The 14,639-nt window shown below is 56.1% G+C and overlaps 5 protein-coding genes across 5 annotated transcripts; 4 read left to right on the top strand and 1 right to left on the bottom strand.

The window, feature by feature from the left end:
- Positions 1 to 494: 494 nt before the first annotated feature.
- Positions 495 to 2,227, top strand: F5144DRAFT_213349 (glycosyl hydrolase catalytic core-domain-containing protein). Its single transcript, XM_066783067.1, has 2 exons — positions 495 to 1,579; positions 1,639 to 2,227. The coding sequence occupies exons 1-2, from the start codon at positions 945 to 947 to the stop codon at positions 1,982 to 1,984; spliced, it is 981 nt and encodes a 326-aa protein (XP_066642399.1). The 5' UTR covers positions 495 to 944; the 3' UTR covers positions 1,985 to 2,227.
- A 201-nt stretch (positions 2,228 to 2,428) lies between these two features.
- F5144DRAFT_570505 (major facilitator superfamily domain-containing protein) lies at positions 2,429 to 4,341 on the top strand. The gene is made up of 4 exons (XM_066788774.1): positions 2,429 to 2,653; positions 2,734 to 2,802; positions 2,857 to 3,302; positions 3,374 to 4,341. Exons 1-4 carry the CDS (start codon positions 2,471 to 2,473, stop codon positions 4,299 to 4,301), a joined length of 1,626 nt encoding a protein of 541 aa, XP_066642398.1. The 5' UTR covers positions 2,429 to 2,470; the 3' UTR covers positions 4,302 to 4,341.
- F5144DRAFT_570504 (glycosyl hydrolases family 43-domain-containing protein) lies at positions 4,342 to 6,447 on the top strand. The gene has a single exon (XM_066788773.1). It carries the CDS (start codon positions 4,683 to 4,685, stop codon positions 6,294 to 6,296), a length of 1,614 nt encoding a protein of 537 aa, XP_066642397.1. The 5' UTR covers positions 4,342 to 4,682; the 3' UTR covers positions 6,297 to 6,447.
- Positions 6,448 to 7,381: 934 nt separating this feature from the next.
- On the top strand, positions 7,382 to 10,200 carry F5144DRAFT_570501 (GMC oxidoreductase-like protein). The gene is made up of 7 exons (XM_066788772.1): positions 7,382 to 8,046; positions 8,109 to 8,141; positions 8,192 to 8,457; positions 8,520 to 8,646; positions 8,701 to 9,165; positions 9,231 to 10,006; positions 10,063 to 10,200. The coding sequence occupies exons 1-7, from the start codon at positions 7,839 to 7,841 to the stop codon at positions 10,090 to 10,092; spliced, it is 1,905 nt and encodes a 634-aa protein (XP_066642396.1). The 5' UTR covers positions 7,382 to 7,838; the 3' UTR covers positions 10,093 to 10,200.
- F5144DRAFT_510629 (cytochrome P450) lies at positions 10,201 to 14,008 on the bottom strand. Its single transcript, XM_066786538.1, has 5 exons — positions 13,592 to 14,008; positions 13,484 to 13,530; positions 12,643 to 13,416; positions 11,147 to 12,562; positions 10,201 to 11,092 (listed from the first exon to the last, which is right to left on the bottom strand). The coding sequence occupies exons 1-5, from the start codon at positions 13,728 to 13,730 to the stop codon at positions 10,217 to 10,219; spliced, it is 3,252 nt and encodes a 1,083-aa protein (XP_066642395.1). The 5' UTR covers positions 13,731 to 14,008; the 3' UTR covers positions 10,201 to 10,216.
- Between the last annotated feature and the right edge of the window lie 631 nt (positions 14,009 to 14,639).

Genomic DNA, 14,639 nt, shown 5'->3' with positions numbered 1-14,639 from the left:
CTCTTGCTCGAGGTCGCCGCCGAAATCAGCCCTCACTCACTGAACGCTCCGGCCTCGCCCCTCCCCTGTTGAGCATGGTCAGCCACAGCCCGGTGATCTCCTGATCGCCGCTACCTGCATCGAAGTTATGTAAATCCAACACCGCGACGGGAGCCTGTCGATGCTCAACTTGCCGTTGTGCCGGCCATTCACCTCTTAGATACTCGACACGCCTTGTTGAGCGAAGGAATCCACATCCTCCGCGAGAAGCAGAGCAGTGGTCCGATGGGAAAGGACCCAGCGGGAGCCGGAAACTTCGGCCCCCTGAACCCCTGGCGCATATCACCGATGAGTGGGCCGCCCGATCCAGACCAGCTCCATCAAGCCGCGAAACACGGGAAAGCCACACGCTGAGCGTCGTGTTCGCTGCGTCGAGACGTCATCCCGGACCGACCTCAAGAGTCTCCAAATGCCCACCATTGGATGGCGCTTGCTGGACACTGCTTGGCTTGCTTCTGGCTCTCGATTTATTTGCTCGCTAAGCCCGAAACAGCCAAGTTCCCATGCAGCCCGGGTCCACTGAGGCTTTGCACGGCCGGCCTTGAGCCAACATCTGGGCGCTGGCTGCAGTGGGTTTTTTTGCCAGTCGTTTTCAGCCCTCGCGGCCAAGATGAGGGAAACCAATTTTGGCTCCCAGCTCGACGTTCCTCCAAAGTGACCATGTTTCCTCCTTTGCTTCTCGCTTCTCCCGTCCCTTGACGCTCTCTCGTGAGGATTAGTTTGCCGACGAGTCACTCGTTTTCCCTCAAGTCGGCGGCAACCACCGGAACGCGAGACAAGATTCGACAACTTGACCCCTGTGGCTCGCCGAAGTGCCGACAGTGCCGAATTCGAGGACGACTCTCTCCGAGTCGCCAACTTCCCATCACTCTTGCTCGAGCCACCGCGCCCAACAGTTTGCGGCCATGCTGCTGTACACGGCAACTTTTGCCGTATTGCTAGCGGCCGCCCCTTCATTCATTCTCCCAGTATCAGCCGCCTCCTCCAAGCGCGGCCTCGCTTTCACACCGAATGAAACTTCGCGGGCAGACGACAAGATCTGGGTCGAGAAGCCGACAAGTTTGACGTGGTACTATAATTACGAGCCTAGGCCCGAGTCTACGTACAACGATGTATCGCAATCCGACTTTGAGTTTGTGCCCATGATGTGGGGCGCCCCGGACAACATCGATGATACCTCCTTTCTTTCGACCGTGCAGAGCCTTGTCAAGGACCAGGGGATCAACATCACCAACGTGCTCTCGTTCAACGAGCCCGACGGCCCGTTTGTCTACGGGGGCAGCAACATGGAGCCCTCTGCTGCCGCCCAGATCTGGGTCAATAACATGATTCCTATTCAGAAGATGGGTATCAGGGTCGGCCTGCCGGCTTGCACGGGGGGCTCCTCTGGCCTGCCCTGGCTGCAGAACTTCCTAACCGAGTGTTCCAAGCTTGTCAGCACCGAGAAGAGCCAGCAGAACTGCACATACGACTTTGTGACCATCCATTGGTACGGCAACTTTGAAGGTTTGGCCAGCCACATGGGGCAATATTCCGCTGCGTAAGTTCAAGACATGCCCGCCCCCTGAAAGTGCCCAGACTCACCTGCCGGCTTCGCAGTTTCCCGAATAAGACCATGTGGATTACCGAGTACAACCTCAACGACCAGGACTTGGAGACGACGCAAGAGTTCTACAACATGTCAGCTGAATACTTTGACCGCCTCGAGTCGGTCGAGCGCTACTCCTTGTTTGGCGCCTTCCGCAGCGACGTGTCCAATGTCGGCCCCAACGGCGCCATGCTCAGCGTCAACGGCAGCCTGACCGATATTGGTGCCTGGTATCTAGGCCGGGAAGCAACCGGTATCCTGCCTGGCTCATCGTCATCGGCCTTCCGCCCCGTCCTCCCTCAAATGAGTGTCGCCGCGTTAGCCGCGTTGGTCGCTGTCACTATACTACTCACGTAAAACCGCATAACGAGGACGGCTTCCTCATTGTTCCCATTGATGCATTATCCATCAGCGCGGCGATGAGGTGCTTTCTTTGAACGTATCTAATACATGTATATCGACGCCAATATCCGCACCTCGTCTTGCATCATCCCGTCGCATCTACACCATCTGGACCGCTCCCAGAGCACTGCTCTTAATGTCCGAGGCGCTATGTGATGAGTGGAACGGTTCACAGATCTTCGTAGGCCTAGATTGGTCCCCACGTGGGGGCAGAGGGAACACAAGTAGGATATGGAGGATCTTTTTTTGGTGCGGCGCCGATGAGACTCGGAACAGGGCCATCTCCGTGTCTGGCTCTCTACGCCACCTTCCGAGTTTGAACCGGATAGAGTAAGACATTTGTAGCCAGAATACGCCCACCTTGGCCAGATCTCCGAGAATCTAGATGTGCCCCCGTAGACATGTCCCCTTATCTTCCCCGGTGCCGCCAGTTCTCCGGCCATGCTCTCGGTCCTGCTCCCCCGCATACGATCCTCTCTCCCCTACCACCTTCATAGTTGTTCTCGGTTTAGGACAACGATGCGCGGTGACCTAAAAAACGACGTCGAGATCAGTTGTGTTGCGGTCGAGGATGCCACATCCGAGGCAGCCACGGACCCAAGGGTGGATCTAACGGAAGAGGATGTAAGACTTGACTTGCCTTTTTATCTCGACTATCGAGCTCAGCCCAGTTACCCCTTGGCCTAACTCGAGAACCACAACAGAACAAACGGATTCTCCGGAAAACCGACAAGGCCATTTTGACGATCCTTATTTGGGTTTACTTTCTGCAGGTCATCCTCTCAAGGCCCCGTATATCCAGGAACTAGCATTGACACAATTCCTAGGTTCTCGACAAAATAACGCTGGGTCTCAGCGCGCTCTTCGGGCTGAGAGAAGACACCCACCTCGTGGGAAATCAATATTCGATCCTCGCAGCCACCGCGCCAATCGCACAGTTGGCATGGCAGCCCGTCTCGTCCGTACTCATCGTCAAAATCCGCCACCGGGTTTTGATGCCGGCCATGATCCTGGGCTGGGGCCTCGCTCAGGTCTGCATGCCGGCTTGTCACAACTTCGCCGGCCTACTCGCCGACCGTTTCTTCCTGGGCTTATTCGAGGCCGGTTGTCTTCCGTTATTTTCCATCATCACGAGCCAGTGGTATCGGCGGTCTGAACAGCCCATACGGGTTGCTCTATGGTTTGGCACCAATGGGCTGGCGACTATGGTGGCTGCCATTCTCTCCTACGGGCTCGGCCAAATCGAGTCTACCGTCTTAGCCCCATGGCAGTGGTAAGTACCATCCTATTTACAGGCCCGATCCAGCCACGATGATGACAATGTTAATATACCCCCTTCTTTAGGATCTACCTCGTCACCGGCCTCTTGACAATCATCAGTGTCCCTTTCATCTACTGGAGGTTGGACGATGACATCCGCACGGCCCGTTTTCTGACAACCGAAGAACGAGCTCAGGCTCTCGAGCGCCTCCGTGCTAACCAGACCGGCACAGGTACCCAGGAGTACCAGTGGAAACAAGTGCTTGAAACATTTACCGACATCAAGTGCTATCTTTTTGGTGCCATGAGTCTCGCCATCTGTATCGGCGCCCAAATGGCCGTCACCTTTGGGCCTCTCATCTTGGAGAGTTTCGGGTTTGATAAATACAGAACGACGCTGCTCAACCTTCCCTTCGGAGCCCTCCAATGCATCGTCGTTCTATCCGCTGCATGGGTGACGGTACGGACACGGTGGAAATCGCTTGCGCTGGGTTTTATGTTAGTCTTCATTCTGACCGGGCTTGTCTTGCTATACACCCTTCCCCGGGACAAGTCGCATATTCCGGGTCTGCTTCTCGGTTATTATTTCCTGGCTTTTATTTTCGGCTGCGTCAACCTCATCGTCTCATGGATTTTGGCCAACACGGCCGGACAGACGAAGAAGTCAACCATGATGGCCGTGTTCAACGCGGCGGCATCGGTCGGCGCCATTGTCGGCCCACTGCTTTTCGACGCCGCAGACGCGCCGGAATACCGTACTGGAATCCGGAGCACTATGGGCGTATTTGCCGCCATGTTTGCCATCGTCCTACTGCAGGTCGCCAACCTCATGTTGCTGAACAAGTTGCAGGTACGACGGCGGATTGCCAATAACAAACCCGCCCACATCCACGACCACTCGATGGATGACAAATACGTGGATATCCGCACGGGTAATGCTGGGACGACTGGAGACCGGGCGTTTGCCGGCCTGACGGACCGTGACAACGACGAGTTTGTTTACGTCTACTAAGGGGTGGGGGTTGCGTGGATAGGGGGCTGCTCGGGGTGGATAGGGGAGTTGGACGCAAGGATTTGTTGTTTGAGATGTCCTGGAGTCTTGGGTCTTGGCCCTCCCTCTCTCTCTCATCATCCATCAATCACATCAGTCACAGTTCCAGACCCCGCCCGAACACTGGAGCTTCCCCAACCTGTGCATGGCGGCTAAATGCGGGAGTGGAGTTTCGTGTTCCCTGGGGACGCCTGACCGGCGCATCCCCCTCATCTCCTATCATCGGGCATCGGATGTAAGTGAGGAAATAGCCCGAAGCTTCATCACTTATAAACCGCATTTTACCATCCGGTTACTGTGACCTCAGGCAAGCCAGTACACGCAACTGACATTCTGAGAATCATGCCGCAAGTCCGCAACCCTATTCTTCCTGGCTTCAACGCCGACCCCTCGGTCCTCCGGGTCGGGGATGACTATTACATTGCGACCTCCACCTTTGAGTGGTATCCGGGTGTCCAAATCCACCACTCCAAGGATCTCGCCAACTGGGACCTAGCCATCCGTCCTCTGAACCGCAAGAGCCAGCTGGACATGCGCGGTGACCCAGACAGCTGCGGTATCTGGGCCCCATGTCTGACGCACGACGGCGAGAAGTTTTGGCTTGTCTACACAGACGTCAAGCGCAAGGACGGTTCGTTCAAGGACTCCCACAACTACATCGTCAGTGCCCCCGCCATCGAGGGTCCCTGGTCGGACCCCTTTTACATCAACTCCTCCGGTTTCGACCCCTCGCTCTTCCACGACGATGACGGACGGAAGTGGTTCGTCAACATGCTCTGGGACCACCGCCGCCGCCCCTTGACCTTTGCCGGTATTGCATTGCAGGAGTTCGACCCCAAGGCCGGCAAGCTGGTTGGGCCGCGCAAGAACGTCTACCAGGGCACCGAGCTGGGCCTCGTCGAGGGCCCGCACATGTACAAGCGTAACGGATGGTACTATCTCCTGACAGCCGAGGGCGGGACGGGCTACGAGCACGCTTGCTCACTTGCCCGATCGCGCAACATCTGGGGTCCGTACGAGGACCACCCCCAGAAGCACATCGTGACGTCCAAGGACCACCCGCACGCAGCCCTGCAGCGAGCTGGCCACGGCGACATTGTCGACACCCCCGATGGCCGCACCTACATTGTTCACCTTACCGGCCGCCCGATCACACAGTTCCGTCGCTGTGTTCTGGGCCGTGAGACTGGTATCCAAGAAGCGTACTGGGGCGAAGACGACTGGCTCTACGTCAAGAACGGGCCCGTTCCCAGCCTGTTTGTGGATCTACCCGGCGCCCGCGACGAGGACAAGTATTGGGCCGAGCAGCGCTACACGTTTGAGTCCGGCCTCCACAAGGACTTCCAGTGGCTGCGCACACCCGAGACGGAGCGGATTTTCAACACTGACGGGGGGAAGCTGACGCTTATCGGCCGCGAGGCCGTCGGGTCTTGGTTCGAACAGGCCTTGGTTGCCCGGCGCCAGACACACTTCTCGTACGATGCCGAGACAGTCATTGACTTCTCGCCCACCGACGAGCGCCAGTTTGCCGGTCTGACGGCCTACTACTGCCGTTTCAACTTCTTCTACCTTACCGTCACGGCGCATTCCGATGGCCAACGAGAACTGCTCATCATGGCATCCGAGGCGTCATGGCCGCTCTGCAATCTCCGGTTCCCCTACCCAGATCCCGTCCAGATCCCGAACGAGGGCAAGGTCCGGTTGGCACTCACCATCAGGGGGAAGGAGCTGCAGTTTTTCTACGCCATGGAGGGGGAGGAGCTGAAGAAGGTCGGCCCCGTCTTCGACGCGAGCATCATCTCAGATGAGTGTGGTGGACACCAAAAGCATGGCAGTTTCACGGGTGCTTTTGTCGGCGTTGCTGCCTCCGACATCAACGGGACTGCTGCCCAGGCGACCTTTGACTACTTTACGTACAAGCCGGTGCATCACGAGAGTGATCGGTATGAGATTTAAGGAAGGGAGGGAATCACTAGCAACGGTGTGATTTTGTAATTGTGTACCTACTACCAGTCCCAATAGCTGCGATATAACCCAATGGTCGCCGCACCGTGATTCCATGAGGCCTACCTTAGGTAACATGCAAATGTACCCAACCTCTTCCGCTTGACACTTGAGTCAATTCTCGGGGGTTCATGTGCAACACCCCTCAACTCCGAAATGCCAACTTTGTGTCCTACTTAACGAACCTCCAGGCTGATGATTAATCAAGCCAACCGGAGGGATCTGGAGGTTAGACTGTCTAGGTCAAGGTCCTTTCGTCACAGAACTTTGACCTTCGAACCGTACTAACCGTAATATGGAACTAAAGAGTTACGGTTCTGTTGTCCTCGACCAGAGGCTCATAGATTGCCATCTGAAAAAAGGTACCAATATGTGGCTGCTCTTTCTTAGCTCCATTTGACAGTTTGCAATGTTGTCTGACCCCAGCACGCTGCACATGTGCGTGGCCTGGCACGCCTCCTTACCTGCCCCTTTACCTGCGCGTTCCCTTGCCTTGTTCTGTTACAAAATAATCTGTCAACACACCCACACCTGCTATATCAGCTAACCTAGGGGAGCAACAGGACCAATCGACACGCGAGCCCGTGCTTGAGAGTTTGAAACAATGGTGAGCGACTGAAGCGTCACTTTTATAGACAGCCCTCTTGAGACCGGCCTGGGGGACCTCAATGACGTGGAGGCTGGGGACCTGGGGTTGGAGTTGAGAAACACAAAAGTGAGCATGTTTTGGTTGAGCCTCTCCGTAAGGCCCGGAACAACCAACAACCACATTCGACAGTGTGCTGATGTTTCTCGGTTGGCCATTTCGTGTTCTGCATAGTTACCAGGGTCAAAGGCCGTGGCACCGCTGAAAACATCCCGGCCCGTGCAGATGGTTCCATGGATTTGTTGGTGGCGGTTGTGTACCCTATTGGACCAAGCTCCCCTGCTCTTTCGTCAATGCCACTGTGGAGGTTGCACTCTGACGCACCTCATCTTCTGGTCATCAGAGCCATTGTTCTCGTCTGGCGCTTTCCATGGAACAAGATTGCCGGCCACGTTGCCGATCCGTCCTCCTGGGACGAAGTATGCATGCAGTAGGCATGGGGCGCGCGGGCTCTTCTGGGACTGCGGATTTGGGATGTACTCTAGTGTGGCCCAAGTCCTGAATATGCTTCCAAGTCACACCCTCGCATCCGCATACGGGCGGGAGAGCCGAGGTGAGGGGAATTGTCCATGAATGGTATGGTTCCCCTGCAGCTGATCCGGGATCCGAGCTCGAAGGCTCGTTGACCCTAGCAGCAATGGCATGCTGGACGCGAAACCTTCCAGAACACGTTAGGAAATATTGTCTCTTGCATCCTTGGCCGCAAAGCGGCAAGCTTCGAGAAGAAAAGTGGGAGTGGGGGGCCGTCTCAAACGTAGTTATATACTTGGACCTTGTTCCCGTGTATTCTCACTATTGTCTGCTTCTCAGTTTCTAGAAAGGAGCGATTTGTCCTGCCCCGGAACACCATGGCGCTTTCTAGAGTCTCACTCGTGGCCGTTGGTTTGCTGCAACTGCTCGGCACGGTAGAGGCTTACGTCCCGGCTGCTCGCTCAGCTGCCCACTCGACAATCCTGAGCAGAGCCGATGACCTCTTGCCTGAATATGACTACATCATTGTGGGCGGTGGCACAGCGGGATTGACCGTCGCAGACAGGCTTACCGAGGATGGCAAGCGTATGTTGGCAGCTGCGTTGGGTGATACTGAGCCAGTAATATAGCGAACTGACATGTTATAGATTCTGTGCTTGTTTTGGAACGTGGTGTATTCCGTAAGAACCCTTCTCCGCAATCTGACTGCGTTGTGCTAATTTGTAAATAGAAAACTCTTCCTCGGTAACGACGGTCTCGGGTGGCTTTTGGGGCCTTATCGACCCAACCCTCACCTTCAACATCAGCTCCGTGCCCCAAACTGGGTTGAATAACCGCAGTATTGCTGTTATCGGCGGCCTAATTCTTGGAGGTAGCTCCGGAGTCAACGGTATGCAAGTACTTCGAGGACAAAGGGAAGACTACGACCGCTGGGGATCCTACTTTGGGAAGAAATCCCACTGGAGCTGGGAAGGTCTCCTGCCGTACTTCCAAAAGGTACAACTTCCCGGAAGCCGTCCGGGGCCCTCCCGGCAAACGGAAGGCTGACCTTCCTATAGGCATGGAATTTCCACCCGCCCAGTGCTGCGCTGGTCGACCAGTTCGACATCAAGTACGACACCGACTACTGGGGAAGCTCTTCCACCGTCCACGCTTCCTTCCCAAGCTTCTCTTGGCCAGTCCTCAGTGAGTTGCAACCCGGATGCTATTATTCATATGGTTAGGCTCATATCATTTTAGAGATGGAGATGGCTGCATTCGGTGACATCCCCGGCGTCGAGTTTCCGTCTGATTCGGGGTCTGGCGAAACCGGAGCGTATTGGCACCCGGCATCGGTTGACCCGGCCACGGTTCTCCGATCCTTTGCGAGACCAGGTCACTGGGACGGTATTGAGGCAACACGCATCAACTACCATACACTGACTGGACAGAGGGTTCTTAAGGTCGGGTTTCATGGCAAGCGCGCAACTGAGGTGGTTTTCGTCCCGGGCGACGCAACGGACCAGAGCCAGGCCCGGTCGGTCAAGGCAAAGAAGGAGATTATCATGGCCGCTGGTTCCATTCACACGCCCCAGATCTTGCAAGCAAGCGGTGTGGGACCCAAGAATCTGCTAAAGAAAGCAGGTGTGCCGCTTGTTGTTGATTCTCCTGGTGTCGGGAGCAACTTCCAAGACCAGCCGTTCATGATCGCTCCCAGCTTTAACCGTAAGGTCATAGATACACCCCACGGTCTTTTGGTTTGGCTGGCTGACTCGACCATCAACTCATAGTCACGAACTTCCCCTTCCACCCCGACTTTTACGATATGCTCCTTAATCAGACCTTCATCGCCGAGGCACAGGCGCAGTTTTCCGCCAACAGGACGGGGCCAATGTCGATTGCGTCTGGAAACTGCGGTAGCTGGCTCTCGTTGCAAGTCATTACCCCTCGGTCCTGGAAAAACATCGCGAAGCGGTATGAAGCCCAGGATCCGGCGGCATACCTACCCAGCGGCACCGACAAGAAAGTGGTTGCCGGGTACAAGGCGCAGCAGAAAGCGCTAGTAAAATCCATGAAGAGCAAAGACTCGGCCACTTACAACTTCTTCCTGCGTGGTGGGTATGAGGAGGGTTCCGTTGTCTACCTGCACCCGGCTAGCCGTGGCACCGTTCACATAAACCCTGCCGACCCCTTCTTCTCGCCACCCGAGGTCGACTACCGGGCGCTGAGTAACCCGACCGACCTCGACGTGCTTCTTGAGTTTACCCCCTTTACACGGAAGTACTTCTTGGAGACGAGGATGAAAACCCTCGACCCCGTCGAAATCTCTCCTGGCGCTGATGTGACGGCACCGGCCGACATCGAGGCTTGGCTCCGGTCCGTCATGATTCCATCCTCATTCCACCCCATAGGCACCGCCGCCATGTTGCCTCAAAACCTAGGTGGTGTTGTGAGCGAGGATCTATTGGTGTATGGAGTCAAGGGGCTCAGCGTTGTCGACGCTAGCGTTATGCCCGACTTGCCAGGATCGTACACGCAGCAGACGGTGTATGCTGTCGCAGAAAAGGTGAGCTTGTCCAACCTCATGCCATGTTTCTCCAAACCTCTACTAATCACATGCAGGCGGCCGATCTCATCAAGGCTCGGGCGTAATAGGCTAACAGCGTGGGCATTGGGGTCGGTTATCCCAAAAGGTTGTATGTAGATGTGAACGTTGTGAAACTCTATAACCTCTATGGAAAAAAGACGTCGCTCCCAGGCTTCCTTGATCCCCTCCTTAGTCAAACACATCCGTGGCGTAGCGGTCATTCCGGACCCCCTCATACCAGCGCGTAATCTCATCCTCGGTGGCCGCCTCGCCGAGCACGATCTTGCCCATCGCCCTTTTCACTCCTTCGCCAACATGCCTTGAACCACATACATAGACCCTGGCACCACCTTCCCACAGGGCCTTGACTTCCTCCCCGTCATGCAAGAGTCTATCCTGCACGTGCTTACACTCGTGCGCCTCCTCGGCCTCCTCGGGTTTGGCACGACTGAATGCCCTTCGAACATCGACCGCACCTAGCTCTTGCCACTTGTCAAACTCTTCACGGTAGAGGTCATCCATTTGTGGTCCGCGGCAGCCCAGGAACAGTAGGGCGGGCGCAAGCCGGGATCCCTTGGAGAGCAGTGCAGCCCGTTCTTGGATGAACCCGCGGAAAGGGGCGAGTCCAGAGCCGGCGGCCACGCAAACAATGGGCGTGCTATCCCTCTCTTCCTCGTCCGGGAGCCGGAATGCGGTGTGTGTAGGGCGCACTGATATTAGAAGCTTATCGCCGGCGAAGAGTGATGAGAGGTATGAAGTGGCGACGCCCATGTACCTCCTCTCGGGGTTGGCTAGAGACGGCGAGTCGAGCAGCGAGTATGTCAGCGTTGCCTGGTTGGGGTTGTTGAGTGGCGACGAGGAAATGGAGTATTGCCTCGGGCGGATGGGCGGCAGTAGCGACAGGAAGGTACCGAATGGAAGTGAGATGGAGGGGAATTTGTCTAGGAGGTCGAGGATGGAGGCCCGTTTGAGGCTGATTTCGCTGGCGTAAGAGTCACCAGCAAGGTCCTTGAGCTGTTGTCTGACGCTGTCATCCTTGGTAGCATCCGCCAGTTTTAGGATCCCCTAAACCACCTGTTAGCAGAAAGTCCGGAGCAGTTCGACGTTCATATGACCTACCCTCTTCGTCGCGGGTTGAGAAAGTTCCACGTAAGACCCGAGCACATCGTATACCGGGACGGGTGTGCCAGTCGGCAGAGCGGTCCACCTGTCGGATCCAATGGTAATGTGTGAATCCCAAGAAAGTTTGAACTGGCGCATGACGCGGCTAATACTGTCCTTGGAGTTGACGGGAAGCACCGCTAGATAGTCCCCGACCTTGTAAGTCACCCCGTCTGGTAATTGAACCTCGATGTGTTTCTTCGGCGAAGTGTCAGCCGAGGTGAGAAGCATCTCCTCAAGTACTGTTGCCTCCTTAACATCCTGTCGGAGGGTGGAGGATCGGGGGCTGGAAAATTGGACGTCGAGGCTGTCTGAGTTTGCCGCTTCGTCAGTCTCACCGGTCCCATCTACAGCACCGTACTTGGCCTCCACGGCCGGCCAAAAGACGTCGTCTTCCCACTGCTCAAAGTCGGTGAACATGTCCCCTTGAGCCACGTCGGTCAGGCCAATGTCACAGAGAGGCGAGGCCCCACGGGCCTTCATGGTCTGACCAACGAGTTTGGGAACCTGGTGGAAGGTCTGGGTCCAGTCGTGGTGTCCACAACCGAAAATCGCGTAGGAAACATTCTGGAGTTCATCGGCGTTGAGCCCCTTCAGCCACGAGCAAAACTTGGCTGCGTTGTCTGGCGGTTGGCCCTCAAAGGAGGCAGTGATGATCACCACCGGCCGGTCTGTGGGTAAGTTGTTTGTGGCCGTGTCCATCGGGTCAACCACCGTAGCCACATACCCGTGGGCTGCTGCGTCGGTTGCAAGCCGCTGAGCAAGGCTTTCGCATGTTCCTGTGTTGGATCCGTAGAAAATGCTCATGGGCTTGGCTTCCCCTGAGGGAGTAGTAGCCTTGCGTGCTGTTGGTCTGGGTTGACCATTCGGCCGTGTAGCGGAAGTGACGTCTCCAGCGAGCCGGCGCTCCAACTCGGTCGCGGTTAGTCCGTCGCGAAGAGCAGCCCGCATGTAGAAGTCTTTAGGTTTGGTGGTTAAGGTTTGCTTGTAGTGCAGCTCGTAGTTCGGGTCGTCCAGGGTGAAGTTGAAGTTCTGGAGCAACATGGCCATGACCAGGACGGCCTCCTGCCACGCGAACGGGCGGCCAATGCAAGCCCGCATGCCTGTGCCAAACGGCTTCCAGCAGTCGGGGAACTCCTTGGTCAGACGCTCAAAGCTTTCGTCGAGCATACGCTCCGGCACGAAGTCGTTGGCCGTCTCCCCATACACAGCGGGGTCCAGGTGCGACTGGGCCAGGAGAAGAGCGAATCTCTGATCCTTTGCGACAAAGTACTTCCCTCCGATCACGGTGTCCTCTTTAGCTGCACGAGTGATGATTGGAATCGTGGGGCATAGGCGTAGTGACTCGCGGAGAACGGCGGCAATGTAAGGGAGCTGCGAGGACGGCGCCGGTTAGTAATCTACATGTATAGTAGTCTCTGGGTACCCTCATGCTTGAGGGAGGGGATCCTTACCTTCTTGATGTGCTCCGTCTGAATTGGCCCTTTGCCTATCACATTATCGACCTCTTCCTGGGCCTTCCGATAGGCGTCCCGGTGCTTGATCAACAGATAGAATGTGAAGCTCAGCAGACCCGAAGTCGTTTCGTGGCCGGCGATGAGGAATGTGATGAGGTTGTCGATAATGGACGAGTCACTGAGCTTCTGGCCCGTCTTCGGATCTACGCCGCTTAACATGGCGGAAAGCAGGTCCTTCCGGCCGGTGGCGTGTTTCCTCCGCGTGTCGAGAACTCCCTGGGCTGTCTTGCGCAAAACCTCGATGTCTTCAAAGTACTTCTTGCCGGCTTGTGGATAAAATACCGAGGTCAGGGCCGGTCGCATCGCACGAGCGCCTGATTCGGACAGAAAGTCGCCCATGGCGTTGATGAACGGGTGCAAGTCGTCGTGATAGTACGAGTTGAAGCGAAAGTCCATGGTGCACAGGGCCAGCGTGTCCAGTGTGAGGCGCGTGAAGTCGTCCGTCACCATGATCGGGGCGTCCGGGCCATGGCGTGCCCATTTGAGAGCTAATTGCGACGCGATCTCGTGCATCTCGGTGAACATCCCCTGTATTGACGTTGGGCCAAAGGCCGGCATCAGGATTCTGTGGGCGACTCCCCAATTCGTCTCCTCTTCCCGAGCGGTGAAAAGGCCATCGTGGACACCGTTTCGGATCTCGGCGAGGGCGCCAGCAACAGGCTTTTTGAATCTCTTGTCGTCACATAATTCGTGCACGAGTGCTTGCGAGCTCTGCACGGCCGAGTTAGCAGCAGTCATGGGGTAAAGAGCCAGGGACTGGCGGTTGGTATGTACTTACCACAACCACTGAGGGGCCGGCGGGCAAGTTCAGGCGGTAGATTTCCCCTGGCGGATTGGTCAGTCCTCTCACCCCTTGTGAATCAGCAATGCTTGCTTGTTAACGTACCATACTCGTTGGCGAAATTCTGAAAAGTGCGAAGAGGGAGCTCCGAATCAAAATCGAAAGCATTGCCAACAAGCGGCAGGCCTGGGGGGGTTGGTATCGGCGTTGTGCCTTTACTCATGTCGCTTGTGTCCCCCATCATGAATGTCGTGGGTATTTGGGTGCACTAAGGGCTGATGTTGTGCTGAATGGGCTGGATAGATACCATGGTTAGGTAGGTATGGATCATCGCCTTGCGGGACACGTCTTTTTATATCTTCCCACCAACCCATATTCCCATATTTTCACACCCCTTTCTCGCTCGTTCGCCTTCCAGGATCCCTGCGAAGTGGCATTGTTGAACCGCGCTTCCCGTCATCATCGCACATCCGTGTCTCCGCTGCGAAACAGTCTAAGGACTTTTCCATGCCCGTCGACCCCTGGTCCCTGACAGCCAAATCTTGGACCGCCATTCCAACAAGGGCCGACCTGGGTGGCGCCGGGATTCGGAGCCCGGCTTCTGATCAATCCCGACTCTGTGGATCGTGTGGAACCTCGGCACTGCTACGTCGGCTTGGCCGAAGACCCCCAATTGCTGTCCGCTGGCCCAATGCCGTCCCGCTCCCGTCCCGTTGCCGCGTGTCACAGCAGCCCTGGGCCTCTTCTTTTGGCCCGATGACGTTTGAAGTGACAGTCGCGTTCTTGGGAGGTGGTTGTGGCAGAGAAAAAGGGGCTGCAATGTCGGTGTGATTCGTGTCCGCGAACTGTTCTTGCCCTGAGCATGAAATGCATTCCCTCGCACCGTCACGGGTTTAAGACGCAGATGTTCGGGATTGCCATCCTTCATCATCTGTAGGTAGGCAAAACCACCTACGTTTTGAAATGTCATAAAACGAATGCGCGTTTACGGTCTATGCTGTGCATCTGCGCATGAGAGCAGGCACTGGCGTTAGTCAATGCGATTCACTCTCTCCATGTTAATATTGCCCGAACCCTGCTGCTAGCTCATCACATGGGTGGTCTATCCTCCACGATACCGAGCTTCACACATATCAGTTATGCTGGGAATCCA

The sequence above is a fragment of the Chaetomium tenue genome (genome assembly GCF_020726465.1).
Source record: "Chaetomium tenue strain MPI-SDFR-AT-0079 chromosome Unknown F5144scaffold_4, whole genome shotgun sequence".
Taxonomy (NCBI): Eukaryota; Fungi; Ascomycota; class Sordariomycetes; order Sordariales; family Chaetomiaceae; genus Chaetomium; species Chaetomium tenue.
This window is presented reverse-complemented; position numbering and strand designations above follow the sequence as displayed.

What these genes read in the sequence shown, in the direction of transcription:
- F5144DRAFT_570505 (XM_066788774.1), top strand. Translation starts at nt 2,471, where the DNA reads ATGCTCTCGGTCCTGCTCCCCCGCATACGATCCTCTCTCCCCTACCAC. An exon ending in TGGATCTAACGGAAGAGGAT is followed by an intron (nt 2,654 to 2,733) that starts GTAAGACTTGAC and finishes GAACCACAACAG; the next exon opens with AACAAACGGATTCTCCGGAA. An exon ending in GTCTTAGCCCCATGGCAGTG is followed by an intron (nt 3,303 to 3,373) that starts GTAAGTACCATC and finishes CCCCTTCTTTAG; the next exon opens with GATCTACCTCGTCACCGGCC.
- F5144DRAFT_570501 (XM_066788772.1), top strand. Translation starts at nt 7,839, where the DNA reads ATGGCGCTTTCTAGAGTCTCACTCGTGGCCGTTGGTTTGCTGCAACTG. An exon ending in TCCTGCCGTACTTCCAAAAG is followed by an intron (nt 8,458 to 8,519) that starts GTACAACTTCCC and finishes ACCTTCCTATAG; the next exon opens with GCATGGAATTTCCACCCGCC. An exon ending in TGTATGCTGTCGCAGAAAAG is followed by an intron (nt 10,007 to 10,062) that starts GTGAGCTTGTCC and finishes AATCACATGCAG; the next exon opens with GCGGCCGATCTCATCAAGGC.
- F5144DRAFT_213349 (XM_066783067.1), top strand. Translation starts at nt 945, where the DNA reads ATGCTGCTGTACACGGCAACTTTTGCCGTATTGCTAGCGGCCGCCCCT. An exon ending in ATGGGGCAATATTCCGCTGC is followed by an intron (nt 1,580 to 1,638) that starts GTAAGTTCAAGA and finishes CCGGCTTCGCAG; the next exon opens with TTTCCCGAATAAGACCATGT.
- F5144DRAFT_570504 (XM_066788773.1), top strand. Translation starts at nt 4,683, where the DNA reads ATGCCGCAAGTCCGCAACCCTATTCTTCCTGGCTTCAACGCCGACCCC.
- F5144DRAFT_510629 (XM_066786538.1), bottom strand. Translation starts at nt 13,730, where the DNA reads ATGATGGGGGACACAAGCGACATGAGTAAAGGCACAACGCCGATACCA. An exon ending in CCGGCCCCTCAGTGGTTGTG is followed by an intron (nt 13,417 to 13,483) that starts GTAAGTACATAC and finishes TCGGCCGTGCAG; the next exon opens with AGCTCGCAAGCACTCGTGCA. An exon ending in AGACGGAGCACATCAAGAAG is followed by an intron (nt 12,563 to 12,642) that starts GTAAGGATCCCC and finishes CCGTCCTCGCAG; the next exon opens with CTCCCTTACATTGCCGCCGT.